Source organism: Borostomias antarcticus (assembly GCF_949987555.1).
Source record: "Borostomias antarcticus genome assembly, chromosome: 5".
Lineage (NCBI taxonomy): Eukaryota > Metazoa > Chordata > Actinopteri > Stomiiformes > Stomiidae > Borostomias > Borostomias antarcticus.
The window spans coordinates 25,887,972-25,908,704 of record NC_140238.1 but is presented as its reverse complement, the minus strand read 5'-3'; the positions used below and the strand labels follow the sequence as shown (position 1 = coordinate 25,908,704).

The 20,733-nt window shown below is 40.4% G+C and overlaps 2 protein-coding genes across 3 annotated transcripts in view; both read left to right on the top strand.

The window, feature by feature from the left end:
• Window positions 1-5,663, top strand: part of sez6l2 (seizure related 6 homolog (mouse)-like 2) — a 29,023-nt gene extending 23,360 nt beyond the window's left edge. The window contains exon 19 of the mRNA XM_084437715.1: window positions 4,494-5,663. Within this exon, the coding sequence (XP_084293841.1) occupies window positions 4,494-4,523 (30 nt within the window). The 3' untranslated portion in view covers window positions 4,524-5,663. The remainder of the gene's footprint in view (window positions 1-4,493) is intronic.
• Window positions 5,664-9,999: 4,336 nt separating this feature from the next.
• On the top strand, window positions 10,000-19,791 carry kctd13 (potassium channel tetramerization domain containing 13). Of its 2 annotated transcripts, none has more exons than XM_084437582.1 (7): window positions 10,000-10,065; window positions 14,000-14,261; window positions 14,651-14,820; window positions 14,983-15,072; window positions 15,537-15,589; window positions 16,855-17,050; window positions 18,463-19,791. In XM_084437582.1, exons 2-7 carry the CDS (start codon window positions 14,027-14,029, stop codon window positions 18,712-18,714), a joined length of 996 nt encoding a protein of 331 aa, XP_084293708.1. In that variant the 5' UTR covers window positions 10,000-10,065; window positions 14,000-14,026; the 3' UTR covers window positions 18,715-19,791. The 2 variants fall into 2 exon arrangements, with proteins under 2 accessions (XP_084293708.1, XP_084293707.1); XM_084437581.1 differs by having other exon boundaries at window positions 10,015-10,157.
• Window positions 19,792-20,733: the final 942 nt, after the last annotated feature.

The window sequence follows — 20,733 nt, the reverse complement described above, 5'->3', positions numbered from 1 at the left end:
TCGCAGTATGCTTCGGGTCATTGTTCAACTGTGAAGCACTGTCCAATGGGTTCTGAAGCATTTGGCTGAATATGTGCAGATAATATTGCCCGAAACACTTCAGAATTCATCCTGCTGCTTTTGTCGACATTCACATTTGTTTGCTCTGGTGAAGTCTTCTCTTGATTGTTGACTTTGACACAGATACACATACCTCCTGGTGAATGTTCTTGATCAGGCCAACTGTTGTGAAGGGGTCTTTCTTCACCAGAGAAATAATTCTTCTGTCATCCACCACAGTTGTTTTCTATGGTCTTGCGGGTCTTTTGGTGTTGCTGAGCTCACATGTGTGTTCTTTCTTTTTAAGAATGGACCAAACAGTTGATTTGGCCACACCTAATGTTTTTGTTATCTCTCTGATGGTTTTGTTTTGATTTTTCAGCCTAGTGATGGCTTGCTTCACTGATAGTGACAGCTCTTTGGATTTCATATCGAGAGTTGACAGCAACAGATTCCAAATGCAAGTACCACACTTGAAATTAACTCTAGACCTTTTATCTGCTCCTTGAAAATGAAATAACGAGGGAATAACACAGACTTGGCCATGGAACAGCTGAGCAGCCAACTGTCCAATGAGTTTTGGTCCCTTAAAAAGGGGGGGGCCATGTATAAAATTGGTTGTAATTCCTACACTGTTCACCTGATTTGGATGTCAATACCCTCAAATTGAAGCTGAAAGTCTGCACTTAAAGCACATCTTGATTGTTTCATTTCAAATCCAGAGTACAGAGCCAAAATTATGAAATCTGTGTCAATGTCCAAATATTTATGGACCTAACTGTATTGTTTTACCCAAAAACATTGACCTAAACTGTGTTTATATCAACACGATGTCCGTTGGTGTTGCCAGCTAACGTTAGGTCACCAAATTATGTCCAGCTCATTAGCCTACATCAATGGCTGTTTGACATCCACTACTACACACAAGCTATCTGAGGAAATATACATCAACCAATATAGTCTAATAGCTAGTGAACACTGCAACAAATTACAGATGGCTCTTTCATCCAGGGTTATAACCTGTTTAAAATGACAAGTCATAAATGAGGAGACGGCGATCCCATTCATTTCAATGACTTGAAATTGAAAGTTTTCAAACTTGGCACCAATCTGCTCTAGAGTCCTTGGTTTAATCATTGACGTTCCTAGGTCACATTCAATACACCTGTTGCAAGACAGACTTCGTATAAATTCTCAATAAATTGGAGTGATATGTTCTCTGTTTACACCAACCACGCTCACGTTGTTCCTATGGCCATCGTAGGGCAGAGTGCTTCGCTGCCTCACAGCAGAGTGGGAGCAATCTGGCACACACGCACACAAAGGAAATTACTCCAAAACAGCACTATAAGGACTATGAGTCAGGTTTATTATATTTATACACACCAATTGCACCATTGAATCACTATTCTGTATTAAATATAAAATATATAATGCACATGCGGGTATGTGGTTGCAGCTCTTGCGAAGTAACGTTTTCATACAGATAGCTAAATAACTACAGAAAGTACACTAAGCATATCCTCTGCCAATTATGGACATAGAGAGATAGAGACAGCTAGCTACATATGTTGTAAACTAATGTAGTTATTTTACCCATAACAGTATAGTAGGTATAACTGGGTAACTAGCGGACTAGCTAACATTAATTGTGCACACATGATTAGCTATTGAGCTAAATACCAGTAGGCTGTCTACAGATCCCAACCAGTCCCATGCATCAGCAATGTTATAACAAAGATGTTTCGCTGGGTCACTGGGGTCCTGGGCAGAATTGACATTCCAGATGCACATCCCCCACAAGAAATGTGCAAGACTCTCCTGAGATGTAGGCCTAGATGTAGTTAATACAAGCCCAAGTCACTGCAAAATCATTACCTCCGGCCCAGCGACAGTGCAGGGTGAGGAGTAATGTTTTCAATGGCGTGCGTTTGTCTGTTTGGATTACGAAGAAACTACTGGACCGATTTTCACAAAACTCGGTGGAAGGGTGTAGCATGGTCCCAACTTAGAACCCATCAAATTTTCTGAGCAGATCTGTGGTGTTTTACTATTATATTAGGATATAATTTAGTTGCCACTTGAACACCAACATTTGCACCAGATGATAGAGATAGGCCTACATTATCCTATTTTCCAGGCCTAATAGCCTATATCCATGTGATACATCCAAATTATTTAAATACATAATTGTATCATAATCATCTTTATTGTGGGCCTTTAGCAGTGGGCCTAGGTAACAATGCAAATAAAAATAACACGCATAATGCACTAGCATATTGCAAAATAGCCTTAAGGTCTTGATCTTAAATAAATCGAACCAAAACAACATTAGATTTAAAAAGATTAAAACAAGAATATATATTTTCAATTTGTACGAATGCACTATGGACTTTGACGGCCAATACAAGGTTATGAAAACGGGGATGTTTGACCTCATGTCTAATATAAACCATATAATTAGGAAACAAGAGGCGACTTTGCAAGTGGGAGAGAGAGGCTGCATGCATTGGCGATTTTATAGGGGGGGCAGGGGGGGCAAGTGCCCCCCCTGATTGGACAGCCCAACTCTGCTCAGATTCTTTTTTTTTTTCTTTTTTTTTTAAATTGTACTAATTAACACAATTATTAAATACATAATTGTGGTTTGTACCAGTTTGTGTTAGATCATCATTAATTTTAAAAGTGTATTTATTACTTAAACTAGGCTACCTTTAAAAATATATATATAATCATAATTCACTAATGGCACAACTCGTCGAAAAAAATGAGATCTGACTGTACTGCTCAGTGCTCAACAAGCTACAACTAGCCAACCTGCTCATAATGGCAAAAAGAGCTATAAAACTATTTACCACTTCTTCATAAAATAAAATAAAATCTGGCAATGCTAATGAAGAAGCTACCACTCGAAATGACAGCGCAGCAGGTGCAATCGAATGCAGAAGTGCTCCAGAGGCTATCGGAGCTAGCACTAGCACTAGCAACATCATCATCGGCGAGGAAGCTAGCACCAGCAGGCAGTTGCAGTTTGATGTTGTGATGTTGGGTATGGCCTAGTGCTCGGTCATAAAGTCATATTGACATGCTCGTGGTGTCTAGATGAAGTTTCATGCGTTGTACATATTGAATTGTCATACGGATTTCTTATTAGCATACTGTTCACAACTGGTATTCTTTGTAAATAGATGGGACGAGACGGCAGAACTGTTTTTTTGTTTTTTTTCACGTTAAAATGTTGCCCCCCCTACTCTCAGAGGGTAAAATCGCCTATGGCTGCATGAACGCGCATGGGACGGAGCCAGAGTATGGAAGGCAGAGCGCGGGTATGGAAGACAGTCCTAAATTCACACTCTGAGCTATAGGGCTAAAATGATATTTATGTAATTCAAAACGCTCCCGTTTCGCCCGTCGATAATTATTATGTTACTGTTGTTGATCCTTTCCGTGCGGACTCGCAGCGAATGGGTCAGGAGATGGGACCGCTGCACTAGAGTACTGTATGGGACCAAATAATTTCTACTTTGGGAAAAGTAGACGACGATTGACGACAAACACCTGAGACACAGCGATTCAAATTTGATAAAATCTGAAATAAATTTATATTTTTTAATGATGTATATAGCCTATACTGTAGGTGAATATATTTCTTTCAATATCATTGACATTTTGTTGCTCTCTGTCAAAATTAAAGTCTCTAGAAATAGGCAAAAATTTATTTTAGTATGGTAATATGAAATAAACATTTAGACAAATGTTGCTGGAGTAGTTTGTTGATTCATTCTCTTTCACACGGTTTGTCGGCATGTCATCCAACTATCATTAGCAGTGACTGCAAATAAATGCCTCATAAATCCTTGTTTAGTAGCCACTGTGCCCTAAATATAGCAGATGTTGCCAATTCCGAACAATAATAAAGACCATTTTGAAAGAAAATAATCATAGTGATACTTTTGCTGTTAATGGAAAGGCCCACAAATAATGGTTTTATCTTCTCCAGATTTTACATTTCATAGCTTTTTGATGAAATTAAATTGGCAGTTTTTGGAGTGTAATAGTATATTACTATTATATAATATAATAGCTATAATATCCCTACAAGGAGCTTTCAGCAAGCCCACTAAAAGTATGCAAAATAACTTAAGTGGACTTGCTTTCAGCAAGCGTACTAATTAAGTATGCAAGGGAACACAAATGTTATTGGTTTCAGCAAGCACATTAACTAGTTATTAAGAAATTAGGCTTCTCACTGCTTAAAATGTTTTGGTCATTACCATTTGCATGGGAGAGCTTTGCCCCACAACCCTTTCAGTCAGCAATGGATATTAGGGAGTAGGAACTAGTCTGAACCCCCAATACTGTTTTACAGTATCTCAGACAAGAGGCTAGGCTATAACTCTGAGAATGACTTATTGCAACATTCTTAATTAACCGTTTTATGTCTTGGTTCCCAGGATACACGGGAGTATGAAGTGTCCATTTAATATGGATATGATCCAAAACCACAAACAGAGGTCTGGGAGGAACAGCTTTCTTTCTATTGGATGACTTCTTTACTCCCTACATCTCACTCCTGCTCTTTCCTTATTACTGTACATCATATTCCTCACAACTGTTAATTTTGTCCCTCCAATATTCCTGTCTCTCTTTGTGTCAGTGATTGAAAGCCTGTTTTTTATTTTATTTTATCGGTGCAGCTATGACCGTCTCTCAGTGGTGTGCTCATCTTCACAGTCCAACTTTCTGTCTCATATTAGGACTGGTGCCTTACAAAGGGTAATATGGTGGATGAGAGACAGACAGAGAGGGGGAGATGCATCAACTGGAGAGAAATGGCTAAGGTTAATACATGGTTTAATTGTGGTACTTTATGTACTGTATTTTTGAAGCTGACTGGGTAAAATCAAATAAAGGAAAGAGAAAAGGAGAGACAGGAATGCAGACATTCATACACAAGCTCTTGCTTAATTACTCTATCTCCAGTACACACACACACATACACACACTTTGAAAAACATACACAAACATTGAATGTAAATATTTGGTTGAATATTGAGGCTTATATACAGTGTACACAAAATTCAGTGCCAAAATATAACATTGTATTATGTAATGTATCTCAATGTTTCATCTCTTGTTGCCATAGTATTTCATTCATGTAATGTAAATTACAAAGCCAGCATTACAGATTGTTCTGAGTGTATCACCTGTTGTTGACTTACGTGGCGAAAAGGTGAGGATCTGAATGTCATAGCTTATAGCACGCAATGATTGTATATTTTGCTGCTTGTGCTGAATCATGTTATTATGATTATGGTTAGTGATAATTATCATTGTTATCAGTGCTGATTTGGTGTTGTACATGCACTATGTTGATTAAAATAGCTATCTTGGCTGCTTGCTGTGATGCAATATTGAAATTAAAAGCTTTTTTGTTTCTTACAGTTTATTGTTTGAACAGTGAACATAGTTAAATTCACTTTGCAAAAATGAGGGTCCTGGGGACTGTTGCAATGTAAATTTATTCTGCTCTTATTACTATCAGTATTTATTTACATTATATATACCGTACCTACCGTTATGAAGGCATTATTTAAAAAAAATGTAACATGAAATAAAGTCTCTGTTGAATGGTACCATGCGTTCTTGTCCTGATTGCTTGAATAATGGTTCTGGTTCTGTACTTTAACCACATTTTACCAGTCTGCTCAGGTATCATTGAGTTAGAAGAGAACCATTTGGAATGACATGTTAGAAGACCACCACTGGAAGACAAGCAAGTTTAGCATTGGAAACGTCAATCGGAGGGCTACCATAAAGTTTAGTCACTCTGGCATGTGTAGCACTTAAAGGAGTAGTAAAGGGAAAATGCATATTTAGCCCTGTTTTAAGGTTACTTATGATCATATACAATGGTTCAGATCAAAACGTTGACAAAACTAGCACTTTTGAGAAAGTCTGATAATTGCTCTACCACCGGTTTGGTCATACAATGGATGTGGGTGGGCACCGTGAAAAATCATTCAAAAAACATGTTAAACTCTCAATTTCAAAGACAAGAAACTCACCGAGGTGTTGGTTGGCATTCTGACATATAAAGTAAGATTCTAGTTCATCTGGAAAGGCTTTTTAAAAATATTAAGCCTAGAACTATTTAGTTGCAGCACATACGTGTGTAAACTTCCACAAACTAGGTAGCCTAGCAACATAAACAATAACAATAGCTACCGTAAGTAGTTCTGCTTCCTGAATCATCTCTGCGGATTGATCTACACATCTACAACGTCGCTTCAATACAAGTCAATGGATTTCATAAAATGATCAATAAAACCCTACAGGATTCATACTTTGTGGCGAATTTGATGTCAGAACACCAACGGACACCAACTACCCCCTCGGTGAGCTTCTTGTCTTTGAAATGTGTCAAAGACAAAGGATTTAAAAATTGGAAACAAAAATCGTGAATTTTTGGTGAATCGTATGATGTCTCCCACGAACGGGTGGACTGGCCATCCCCCCACCCAGTCCGGCCCTGCCCACGAACAATCCTTCCTGGGTAACGGGAATGGGATTTTAAAATTATAAAAATGTCTACCAATGTTAGAATATAAAAGTTTATAGATATTCATAGTTAGAGCTCAACATACAATTACTGCTCGGAAAACTACATTTCATTCATCACAATTAATCTAATATATTTGGTTATTGATACTGAAATAGGCTCATTAGTTGTTGATCACACAATTCAATGCCCAAAAGAAAAAATAGCTGCAAATGCTTTACAGTAAAGGTAAAATGCTTTACAGTAAAGGTAAAAAGGTTGTTATTGTATCCTTAACCCAAGAAAACATAATTGTGTAATATAAAGGCTGTCTGATAAACTTTTCTTTTTGCTACACATAGCCTAACCTTCTGTGAACTCTCTGTTGTAAACTGTTTGGAAAAGGGCAGGCACTTTCAAAACCAGGCCAGGTCCAGCTTGGCTTATGTGCATGGCTGGCTTGTTTCTGTTCAGGACTGGTAGGACGGAAGCTAGTCATGCCACTGAAATAGCTGTGAATTGAAATTACATGAAATAATGTCTGATAGCCTAAATTAAGATAGGTATCGCCTGGACACATCAGTTCCAGTGCTTCCAATGCTAATCCAGCACAATAAGAGCGAGATACCCAGTTAGCTCATGAGCTCACAACAACTAGCAGCGGCTTCCATGACATTAATGGTAGCGGTCAGTGGCTAAAGCAGTTACACTGATGATTCCTGTAACATTAGCTATTTTGCTACAATTGGTTCAACTTCTGTTTCTGGACAAAGGTAAGGGATAAAAAGATTGGAGTGAAAGGATGAACGTGTGGAGGTTTGGGGAATAGTCCCATAAAGTCATCCCCACCGTGGCCTTGAACCTCTGTCTCCCGGGTGGGAGTCCTATGCTCTCACCACTACTCTACTTGTGCAGTGGAGATCTGCGGGTTGGTTTTGGTGTCCTTCGTCCAGTCCCTAGTGTGGGTTGGGGTTAGAATAAGGGTTGGGGTTGGGACAGGATCTGACCTATAAGGCAAGGGGGAAAGGTTGGAGTGAAAGGATGATCATGTGGACGTTTGGGGTATAGTCCCATAAAGTCATCCCCACTGGGGCCTTGAACCCCGTCCTATGCTTTCACCGCTACTCTACTTGTGCAGTGGAGATCGGCAGGTTGATTTTGGTGTCCTTCTTTATTTTGGTGTGTTGGGACTACTGCCTCTTGTGGTGCCAACAGAGAAATGCAGGTCAACATTGATCGGAGGGAGGGAGGGAGGGAGGGAGGGAGTGATAACCGGAAAAACGCTATTCTAGGTGCGCTGGCTTACAGCCATGCACAAAAAAAACACTGCCTCTTGTCTAGGTGCGCTGGCTTACAGCCATACACAAAAAACCACTGCCTCTTGTCTAGGTGCGCTGGCTTACAGCCATGCAAAAAAAAACACTGCCTTTTGTGGTAGCAACATCGAACTGCAGGTCAATAACATGACGGAGGAAGGGAGGGAGGGAGGGAGGGAGTGACAACCGGACATTTGCTATCTTTGGTGAGTCGAGCCATGCACAAAAAAACACTGCCTCTTGTGGTAGCAACATAGAACTGCAGGTCAACAACACGACAGAGGAAGGGAGAAAGAGAGGAAAGGAGGGAGGGAGGGAGCGACAACCGGACATTTGCTATCCTTGGTGCGTTGCTACCATGCACAAAAAACCACTGTCTCTTGTGCTATCTTTGGTGCGTCGCTACCATGCACAAAAATCCACTGCCTCTTGTGCTATCTTTGGTGCGTCGCTACCATGCACAAAAAAACACTGCCTCTTGTGGTAGTAACATAGAACTGCAGGTCAACAAACCGACAGAGGAAGGGAGGGAGGGAGGGAGTAACCATAGACATATATACTAGACGCCGCATTGACGTTGATTTGATTGCTGCCGGACCAAAAACGCAACCGCCATCTTGGTCCGGTACGGAGCTTCACTGATATAAGGTTAGCCACCCTTTAGCTAGCTAGCTAGCCATCACCACTATAATTTTCAGGAAACCATGAAGCAATTCACTTTCAGACACATATACAAGAGTTAATATATATATTAAAAAATTAAAACATATTATAAAATAATATAAATAATATAAAATAAATATATAAATAAAATAATATAAAATATTTCAAAATGCCAGTTACCTGTGAAATGTTATCCCCTTTTGACGATTGTCAAGTGTTCTTTTGTTTGCACAGCCAAACGAAGTACAGAACTCGGGCATTTTCCCGGAGTGACTTTTACTGACTGAAACCGCTGAGGAGAGCGGTTGTCACGTGACAACGTATTTTGCAACAGTCATCTCTTGTTCATATCTATGGAAGTGACAACCAGACATTTGCTGTCTTTGGTGCGCTGGCTTACAGCCAAGCACAAAAAGTGGGCAGAGAGGAGAGGAAAAAAGAACTATGAAGAATCACGAGCGTGTATCACGCAGTCATTATGAAAGTCATTATGAACTTGATTTAACAAAATAATAAAGTGGCAGCAGGAGGACAGCATGTGCAGTAGCATGGTCTAAACTGGAACTCCTTCCTTCTTCTTTATGCTAGTATACTCTGGACCATGGATGTATTAATAGAACGGGCGCGCCGCAGTGCCACCTAGTGGTTATTCTAAATAGTGCAACTAAATAGTGTACATCAATGGCTAAAGTTAGGAATCAAACAGGTTCGTCCTCAACCAGGGATCAAACCCTGATCTCAGTCGGACACTTAATCCACTACACTACCGAGGAACTTGAAACTACACGTCATAGTGTTTTTGTTCCTATGGAATATCTCCGTACTTACAAAAAAGGGGAAAGGAGGGAGGGAGAGGGATGGAAAGGCCGAAAGTAAACGTAGGAATAAACCCACAAGCTAGCAGAGGGCGTGGGTACGGTTTCCCAAAATCGTCCCCATCGGGGTCGAATCCCTGATCTCCCTCGTGGAAGTCGGGTGCTTTATCCACTACACTACCGAGGAACTTGATAGTGCGGGATGTCATTTATTTTGGTGTGCTGGGACTACTGCCTCTTGTGGTGGCAACATAGACGTCGCGCACTTTCAAGTTCCTCGGCAGTGTAGTGGATAAAGCGTCCAACTCCCATGCGGGAGATCAGACCCATAGAGATCTGCAGCATGCAGTAACGCACTTAGCGTAGCTTACTTAGTGTATCAGTGAAATAACTCTCATGGGTCTGGCGTTGAGACTAACCTGTAACTGTACTTGTTATATACCTGTATTTCTATTCTATTATTCTATTCTATTCAGCCTATAGTAGCCTACTCCGGTATGTAGGCCTAAAGCCCTGATGTTACACACTCAGTACAGTTGGTGGCGGTATGCACCTGTACATGTTGGTTTCCGATCGGCCATTAATTCAGAGAAGAAGAAGAAGAGGAAGAGGAAGAAGAAGCAGCAGCAGCAGCAGCAGAAGAAGAGGAGGAGGCTTTTTCTTGTACTCTACTCCCGACTGTGTTAATTTAGTAAGGCATTGGTTTAGCATTGGATTCGCGACGAATAGAAACGAACGTTAGCTAGGCTAACTAGCTAGCTAATCTGCTCGTCTGGGGGTTAGGTGAGTAACATTAGCTAGTGCTAAATAGCTATACTACCTGGCTAGCTAGCCAGCTAGCCTAGCGGACTGTCTGTCGGGCAATACTGTATACGCCCTAGCTTAACATTAACGTTAGTCAAGGAGTCAGTCGATCAAATGACCAGTATTCGCCCAGTGTGTAGGCTACAAGGACTTTAACTTGTTTTTTTCCCTTCAGCCATATCAATGGTCAATAGAACGCACTAACTAACCTAATTTCTGGGAAAAGGACGCTGACCAAAGCCTTTTTGTAATTAAACGTATTGAATTGAACGTTCAGAGTGTCAGAGAGCATGTTTTGGTCCTGAGTAGTCTCGCATAGCCAGACCTATCTCCACACTTCGTTTACGCTGTGCCAGTTCTGGAGAGGTCCTGAGTAATCTCGCGTCACCATGCTCTCCTTAGGGGAGTAGAGCCTAGTTTCCAATCACGGATGGAAGGGTTAGGTTTAGATCCTGTCTAGAACCCGCCTCTCCAAAACTGTCATCCGGCGGATGCAACTCGCCCTAGACCCACCTTAGACCAGTAAAGTATTATTGCCTTATGTAATATTATTGTATATTATTACCACTATTGCCTTACACCAGTAAAATGCAAAGTTATTGGCCCCATACTATCTAGAGCCTGCCTACAAAACTCATCCTGCGGTTGCAACCTTCCCTTGACTGGATCTAAAATGCAATGCAAATGGCCCCAGACATGGGACACCAAGCTCTCCTCGGTGGAGTAAAGGCTGATTTCCGATGACCATCAGAGCCAGATAATTTTGAGTCCACTTAATCAAAATTGTTATCTGGCGGACACAACTCTCCATAGACCGGTAACATGCAAAGCGATCGGCCCCAGACTATCTCCTTAGACCAGTCAAATACAACGCGACTGACCCCAGACTAACTAAACTGTGATCTGCCGGATGCAACCTCGATTTGACCGGATTTAAAATGCAAAGCGAACGACCTTAGACTAGGTCCTGAGTGGAGCATAAAATGCAGCCTCTCTCTGTGGCACCGGCATTTTCAGGCTCTCCTTGTTTTCTTGAATTAACAAGCTGTTATTAGGACTGATTGAAAATGAACACATCAGTGACCATGAAGACTTGTACGTCTTGATGTTGTTAAATTTATCATGCACTATTGAAGAAGTTTATCTGAGTACAGTTTGTAGTTTTAAGCACATTGGCTGCCTTTGAGAGAGGTACATAACCACGGGAAACATCTAACACAATAAAGAGCAACTCTCTGTATGTGGGATCTGGTATCTCCTGTTCTCAGTTTCCTCTGACACCGTCGGCCTGATAGCATTCATATTTGCCACGGGGTATCCACAGGTGTCCCGGACAGGCAGTGAAGGGGGCGGATTTTTAATTCACTTGGGTTTTGGCTAATTTTAACATAAAATAATGCTTGGAGCGGGCGGCTCCAGCGTGCATATCTACTTCACCAAAGTCAAGGCAGCCAATAGAAATAGTGCTCTGAATAGACGCCTGCCCTGATCCTGATATAAATGCTGCTCTCCGTTAACGTTCTACCTTATGCATGTGTTACAGCTAATCTAGCTAGTTTCTAGCTAGCTTGCTAACTTTAATTCACATGGGAACATTGGTCAGCTTTGCCCAAATTAAGTGTGTTATTTTGTTCACCCTGTACAATTGTAGCTAGCTAGCTACCTTGCTATATGTTATCCAAACCAAGCTATCATTCACACAGGACTTGCCTAACAGAAAATGTCCATTTACTGTGATGTAAGGCCCCGTGCAAGTTCTTCCACACCACCACACATTTTGGACAATTCTGGCCCGCACAGAGCTCTGACCTTAACCCCATCGAAACCTTTGGGATGAGCTACAATGCAATGCAAGCTAGGCCCTCTCGTCCAACATCAGTGTCTGACCTCACATGCTCTTCTGGATGAATTGGCAAAAATTCCCACAGACACACTCCAAAAATGTTTAGAAAGCCTTCCCAGAAGAGGAAGCAGTTATAACTGCAAAGTGGGGACCAACTCCATATTAATGCCTATGAATTTAGAATAGGATGTCATTAACGCTCCGGTAGGTGTAATGTCTAGGTGTCCCAATACTTTTGTCCATATAAAAGTTCCATTCTGTCTGATTCCAGCAGTAGACTTTCAAAATCCTCTACTTGTATGTAAGCTAGAAAATTGCCTTCTGCCATGGCCGTAAGCGTTGTTTTCGTCCACATGGTGTTGATGTTTTCTTTCTGGAGCGTTGGTGCCCCCCCCCCACCACTTTACGTGTGGGCGGCCAAAGAAAAATGCGGAACTAGAAATTGTAGCTCTGAGCAGGTAGGGCCAAATATCTACTATTGACGTCATTTGACATCATTAATATAATTTTGGGTTTTTTGAAAGTGTGAAAAATAGTCCCAGGGAACATTGAGGGAAGGAAAACCACATTCAATGTTACATACCAGGGTATGTTACATCTGGCTCAGAATGAGGCGGTGGTGGTACTGTAAGTGGGGGTTTGGTGGTCCTCCCCCAGGAAATGTTGGGCATCAAAAGCTTAATTTCCTGCATTCTGGGGAATTTTCTACGCACTATTGTGTGCTTTATTAGCTTGTCTGCCTAACTATATTAGCCTACATTATCCAGTTTCATTGTTTATTTATTTTTAAATAACAAACTGCCTAGAACATTTGTAAAGGCATATCATTATGACTACTAGTGTAGGCTACACAGTAGACTAGCGTTTTTATAACTTGAGCTCAGATGCATTCATGCTGGTGCTAGATGTATTCGTGAAGTCGAGAGCTTTCGCCCAGCCCAACCCCCGTGTTTCTGCGACCCTCCTAAGTCAAGATATGGCTGTTTAGGCATTGAAGTCATGGTACAGTAGGAAATTTTAGTTTTCACCTCTACCGCGAACAGCACTGCATCAGAGTGTGTAACTAGCGAATTGTCTGTGGAAAAAAAAAAAGGTCACACCATAATAATTATGTGCACTCGCACAAATGCTCCCAATTGTGTAAGAGGTCACACAGATTAAACATTTACAACATAAATCACTGGGAAACAAAAAAAAATTGTACCTACTACGCAAAATGTTTACAGGTTGGCAGGTCTTAGTGGTTTTTTTGTCGAGAGCTGGAGGCGGCACGAAATTTGACGGAGACGGCCGCCTCCTAATTCTCTACGCAGGAAAAACCCTGCATACTACACATTTTGGAACGATACAAAGCTTTATGCTAATCGCGGAAGTGCTCCTTTAAGGGTCGCCGACTGACGATTCCACTCGTCAACTTTCAGGGGGCAGCCCTACTGTGATGCTAATTTTCTAAATGTTCTCCATTCACTTATACTAACAACATTGGCGATCCGAACAGTAGTAGTCTAGTTGTTGCATGAAAATGGCTTCTAGTTGATAGCAGTCAGTAAAATCCACAAATGTCAAGAGGTGGACATGGAGGAATGGATTCCTCTTGGACTACAGAGTCTTTTCAAAATGAAATTATGAAAAATAACATTGATTTTTCATAATTTGTAAATGGATCTATAGTCGTAGAGAATAGAATTGCGATTCTTACCCAAATCGATTTTTCCCACCACCTCTAATACATATTCACATCTACGGCGTGAACGAGTCAATCTTGATTGAGTGGAGGTGGTACTTTTGGTCTAATGGGATGCACCCCAGTTCTGCCCCGCTGTTGCGTTACCACTGTAGTTCTTGATTCCAATCCTGTAATGAGTCCCTAGTCTTGAAATGTGACTCTTCACAAATCCTGGTATGCTTTTGATGTAATAATAATGTTGTTCTGAAATATTGTCCCTATATGTGCTCTCTTATATATCTCTTCAATCAGGAATTGCTGTTACTGCATGAGCGCCTGATGTCTGCTGAAGCTTCAGCTCAGAGTATGGCAACTGCCTCCATCCCTGTACTTTCGTCTGCCAGCCGGAGCACTGAGGAAAAAGCAGATGGAGGAGGACTGGTGGGGAGCAAGTATGTCAAGTTGAACGTGGGCGGCTCCCTGCATTATACCACTGTACAAACCCTGAGCAAAGAGGACAGCTTGCTGAAGAACATGTTCGTTGGAGGAACGGAGGTCACTATAGACTCAGAAGGTGTGTCCATCAGTGTTCTATTCTTTTGATTTTTTTGTTTAACAGGGTGCAGATGGCTTGCACTCATAACAAACTGATTCATCTCCATAGCTTTTCTAATTTGTTACAAACTCATCACTCTAAACAAATCAACTTATTGTTTATTTTTATTTCAAGTAAGAATGGTTTTTGGTTGGGTCTGAGTTGCTGTGGCTGACAGTACTGCATATATTTTTAAATGTATTTCAGATTTTTCTTACACTTTCACCTGATTTGGTAGCCAATCACACCCAACCTATTGTCCAATTAGCCGCTTGCACGAAACACAATGCTTAGAGGTATGCCACCATGGACCATCATTGTGGCATATTTGAAATTGGAAATGTTGCATTATGGCTTTTCTCTCCTAGGCTGGATAGTATTGGATAGATGTGGTCGCCATTTTGGATTGGTGCTGAACTTCCTGCGGGATGGCTCAGTACCACTCCCTGAAGCCCACAGAGAACTTGAGGAAGTTCTGAAAGAAGCTCAGTACTACAAGGTCCAGGGACTGGTCCAGCACTGCCTTGCTGCCATGCAGGTAACAGCTTGGCTGCTTTATTAAATGTTTACAGCTGAAGGGCTAATGCTAAAGTGACGCTAAAGCGGTTTTGCATGAATGTGAATGGATATTTATATATGTAAATATTTTCTGAGGTGATTCAGCTATTGATGTGGACCTAATACCTTTTGTTGCCCTTAGACACGAAGGAACATTTATGAGGGGGTATGTCGCATTCCCATGATCACCTCAGCCAAAGAAGAGCAGAGGATGATTTCATCCTGTAGGAAGGTGAGAGAGGATGGGGTTGGAATTTCTAGTCTTACAGGAGGGTGGCTAAAAAAGGTTGACTCAACACTAGGACTGCACAATTAATTATGAATTAATCGTAATCGCAATTATGACCTCAGCATTGCGACCTCTCCAATTAACTAATCCCAAAAGGCCGCAATTAATAATTCAGTTTTGCATAGATTTTTTTTTTTTTACCATTTTAAAATATATGAATGTGGCACCACAGAAAATGTTTAACGTGAAATATTAATCACACTTACAATATCAGGCAAATAATCACTATTATTATTTTTTGTCATAATCGTGCGGCCCTAAATTGACACCAAACACCTGTAGAACAAGACGTTCATTTCTGCAGTTTATCTTAGGGTATCTAAGGGTATTGATTAATTAATACATGTATGCCCCCCCCCCCCGGGGATCAGAAGTCTAATGGTTTGGATGTTTCCTCTTTTCTACAGCCTGTGGTTAAACTGCAAAACAACAGAGGAAACAACAAATACTCCTACACCAGGTAATGCTATTCTGCATCTCGAAGAATACTCCTTCACCCAAATAACACAAGCACAGCATTGTAAATTCAATTAGCATCCATGGAGGAACATTGCTATTTTAAAGGGAAAGTCAAAAAGAGTAATGCTAGTGGATTTTAATAGCAGCAGTATACAATAGGTACAGACAATACAACAGTCAGCAATACCTAAAACAATACATAGACACAGCTATTCAGTCTGGAGTAAAACATGGCATCTCAAAATGTAAGAACCGCTCATCCAAACAACTTTGCGCTTGTAACATTGTGATATGCTATTCAGCATAACATTGTACCGCCGCCAGCATTACTACGCATTCAAGTCACGGCACTACTACAGGTACAGTATATATGATGGCATTAGCCAAAACGTACATTTTCTTAGCTTCGCGTAACACATGCATGTCCTCGGGGTCCTGAGCAATATACCTACCACATGAACTTATCTCCACAACCAGGGGCCTGGTCAGGAATACAGACACCATTTCTCTCTTTAATAGCAGGGTTTTCCCTAAGGGAACGTTGGTGTAAGGTGGCAACTGTGGATCTGTGTACACTGGCAGTTTACCTCCTTGACCCCACCCCCCTTTCAAAGAGCCATTTTGGTTTGGCAATGGACAGGTCAATTGAACTGATTTCAACACATTCAAGTTAAATAACCATTTAAACGAAGCAATATAACTTAATATGAGAAATTACAGCAAGCACATCAATAAGCATCAATAAGATCTAGCCTACATGCAAATGTCACAGCCTGTGTCAGAGAATTAAAACGTGTTGCGGGTCTTGTAGAATATTTTCAGCAACTCGCTGTAGTAAATATCATCTTGACTGATCAGGCTCTGCCATTCTCTCAGGCTCTTCCTCCACTTGCTTTTCTCCCTCAGTTGTCACTACCCTACCTTGTTGCTGAGGGCTGACATGCCTATTACTATACTATTACTATTTGTCTTCATGGTCAAACTGCAAATATAAACATAACTTGGCTCTTACTGTATGTACTCATAAACTGAAGTCTTACAATTTTGGTGGATTCTATATAGTGTGTTGATGTACTTTATGTAGGTGGAACTAGCCATGTAACTCCCCCCACCAAAGCAGAAAATCATTTTAAATGAGTTTAGCCCAATTTTACTGAAGCCTTCCACTGTTTATTTTTGATATGTTTATTGAAAAAACATTTCAGTTCACATTAACTTTGGTACATTATTTAGGATCACACTTTTATGTTTCTCCCCTCTCATTAGCAACTCTGATGACAACCTGCTTAAGAATATTGAGCTGTTCGATAAGCTGGGCCTCCGCTTCAACGGCCGGGTCCTGTTCGTCAAAGATGTGCTTGGTGATGAGATCTGTTGTTGGTCCTTTTATGGCGATGGCCGCAAGATTGCTGAGGTCTGCTGTACCTCCATTGTCTATGCCACTGAGAAGAAACAGACTAAGGTAAGCACTTATAACTAACTAATAAGTAACAATACTGATAGTTACACTGGTTTTGTAGGTGGATTTAATTGCTTGATCTCTTGTTCTCACATTGTGGTAGAGTGCTTTCATGGAAAGAGTTGCAATAAGTTATTTGATAGATTTCAAATACGAAATTGTTCTTAGTTGATCTAAAGGTTGATGATGATGATGATAATAATAATAATAATAATAATAATAATTTTACTTTTGTAGCAATTACATAATCATACTGATATTGATAGAGTGCACAAGACTAACCCATTAGGCCAGTTACGATTGGTCCAGTTTTAGGTTCACTATGGGAGCAGAGTGGGTAAATAATGAGACCAGAAACTGTTGTAATGTGTGAAGGATAATGAGACCAGACACTGTTGTAATGTTGTAAATAAGATAATGCTGGCATGTATTAAGAGGATTCGGAATGAGGTAGTATGATTGATCAATAAACAATGTATAATGCAGATAAGTGCAATTACCATACATGGCCATAATAATAATCTTAACTGGGTAACAATAGCCCTGGGTGCCCCCTTCAGATCTGAACCAAATAGAATACAATGTACAACAATAAAATAAAATAAAAAACAGAAATAATTTATCTAAATAAATCTATAGTTCAATGCCATCCTGCACTGCAAAGTACAGAACAAGGAGTGGGAAATGTACAAAGGTTCTTTGCATGCAAAAAAAAAAAAGTGCACAGTGAACCTGTCATGATGAACCATGATGCATGTCTGTCGTCAGCATGGACAGCTGTTGAATGTAAGTGGAGTGGGCTGTTCTTGTTTGATTTATCTATAGAGCTGACATATAGGCCCATCACATATTTTGTTAGGTCTAAAATTAGCATTTATTTGAAAGTAATTTGGCTCTATAGATAAATCTTAACTAGAAAAGCCCACTCCACTTGAATTCCACAACTGTACATGCTGGCGACAAGCATCTTAGGTGGGAGACCACAAATTGACTGTGCACTTGTTTTTTGAAGTACTTTGTTTCAAGACTTTGTAAATGAAAATCTTACTTGGTTTAGTTTAGATTTCAAATAACACGCTGAGTGGTCGATCAAGCTGGTTTTAAACAAAGACAACAGTTTTATTCTGTTACGATTCTGCAGAGTCGGACTCAGCACAGGAAGTGACATCCAGGCAGAGTGAGTTCACTTGAGGACAGGTCTATAGGTTATACAGTGAAAAAGGAAGTGACATAGTTTCAGGATGAAGAGGACAGGGAAGTGATGTCACACAGGGAAGAATTTGTAGTTCTAACAGACTGATCTATGAGAACGAACTACAAAATTTAGAACAACAGTCAAGGGGGAAAACAGAACACTTTGTTGTGACTTGAAATTCATTCACAACTTCTTGATCACACTTTCTCATGACTCATAGGTGGAGTTTCCTGAGGCTCGCATTTTTGAGGAGACTCTCAACATCCTTATCTATGAGAGTGGACACTCTGGTCCAGGTGGAGTGGCCCTTTTGGAATCAGGTGGTTCGGGTTCATCTCCGGGTACTGGCCATTCGGAGGAGGAGGGAGCCTGTGTGGCGGGAGGGGACAGAAGGGTGAGGCGGATCCATGTGAGGAGGCACATCATGCATGATGAGAGAGGGGGTGGTCAACAGACTGTGTACAAGGACTGAGAGGTGGGGGAAGTGCTGCTGGAGAGGTGGTGGGAGACTTTAAGATGTGCTTGGTCATGCTGCTTGGTTTCTATACATGGGATGATGATCAAGGTGGTACCTTGAGGTTGGTTAAAAAACAAAAGCACTACTTAGAGGTACTGATGGGACTCCCAAAGATTTGAAGAACCACTGCACACATGGAGGGAAAGGTGTCAACCCAAACCCTTAGCCCTGACCCCTTCTATGTCTGCAGAGCTAGGAAGCCGGGAACCTACACACAATTGTAATGGTGGTGGCAATACACGGTTGGGTTAAAGGGGAGGCAGCTTTTTTATTTGCCTCCCCTCATCCAATTCATGCAGGTCTTAAAACACATTTGGGGAGGAAAAGTTATTCCCTGCTCAGATATTAGGTGTTATGTGGTCAGAAAATCAAGAGGTTGGCAGGCAGACTTTGGTACTTAAACACTGCACTAAATAATAATTGGGAAGGGCTGGGAAGCACTGGGGTGTAAATATAAATTGTGCACCTACTATTTGTATTTTTATTTGAATTTATTTCTGATATTTATGTCTCAACATTTGATTTTTGTATTACTATTAATTTATGAAGTTAATTTATTATATTTTTTAAGAATTGTGAGTGTATTATCATGTAGTTGGTATGGAATTTTGTGGGGATTAAGTTAAGTGTTCAATTGTGTTTTGGTGGCTGCTTCTGCGATTAATTTTACAAAAACTGATACACTAATGCCATTCTGAAACTGACACACCAATGACATGTTTATTTGAAGGGGACTTATGCATATCTATCATGTCATTTATAGATGTGTAGGCCATATGGCTTTTAAGCCATTTTTGCATTGTGTACAGTTATTATTTGTTCATGATAAATAATTTAAACAGGATTTCCTATTTGAGATTGTTAGGTTAAATTAATTTGCTGTCATTCAATATCCAAAGGATATTTGGATCCTTGGAAGAAGGGAAATAATTTTCCATAAGTTCTATGTTAAGTGTGAGTGACTGGAATCCCAGTCTGGGCTGGATGAAAACTTTGTCACTCCAATCTGTCTGTCCAAGATAATGTTTTACATGGGCCCCATTAAAACTCTAAATAAACATGTCAATCCTCCATTTGTCAGTGAGTATACTGTATAATTTTGTAGATATGTTGGGAAACAACTGAGTAATGGGGCAAGACTTGGTGGGCTGGTGTTTGATAATAGTATAATAGCTTCTCGTTCTTTATCACAAAATATACATTTTCTGCATCCATTAATTAGGACAGTAGGTTATTACAAGGATATATTTCGTGCAAAATGTTAAAATGCATGTATTTTATTTAGTTTGATACACAACACTTATATGGGAGTAAACAAACTTTCTTCCACTCAGTCTAAAATGTGTGCATTCCAAAAGAATGTCCTTGAAGAAAGAAATTAATGATTATATACATGGCCATACTGTAACTAGCATTGAGAACAGAGGTCATGACCTCTGTATTTTTTAAATGTTGCCATTTTTCACGCAAGCACTTAAACACTTTTCTTGAATAATTCCTGTAAATTGGTGATAGTAGGCTTTGGTAGCTTTTTTCGTCGCTCCTGTTATTCTTATTTGCAAATTAATATTAACTATAGTATCCACAAAGAATAAGGATACCCTTGATTGGTATAGCTCAAACTAGCAAATCACCTGTTTGATTGTTATAGCGTGAACACAGCTTATCGCTAGATGGCGCAAAACTAGCCATTGTTGTGGAATTCTGGACTCCCCCACTCTGTCACTTACGGGTTGGCGATTCTTTTTAGCTGTTGGAGTAACAAAAATAACTCCAGAAGTCACTGCAGTGTATATTTGTATCTTTTTTTTTTTATGAAAAACGAATTCCTACATCCTTTCCCTACACATTGACTCACTGGGGTCTCCAACCTGCAATATGCTCTTTACTGGCTAGGCTACAGCAATGGGTCAATGAGTAGTTTTACTACTCCCTCTTGTGGCATGCGAGTGGTACTGCTGAATGATGGTGCAT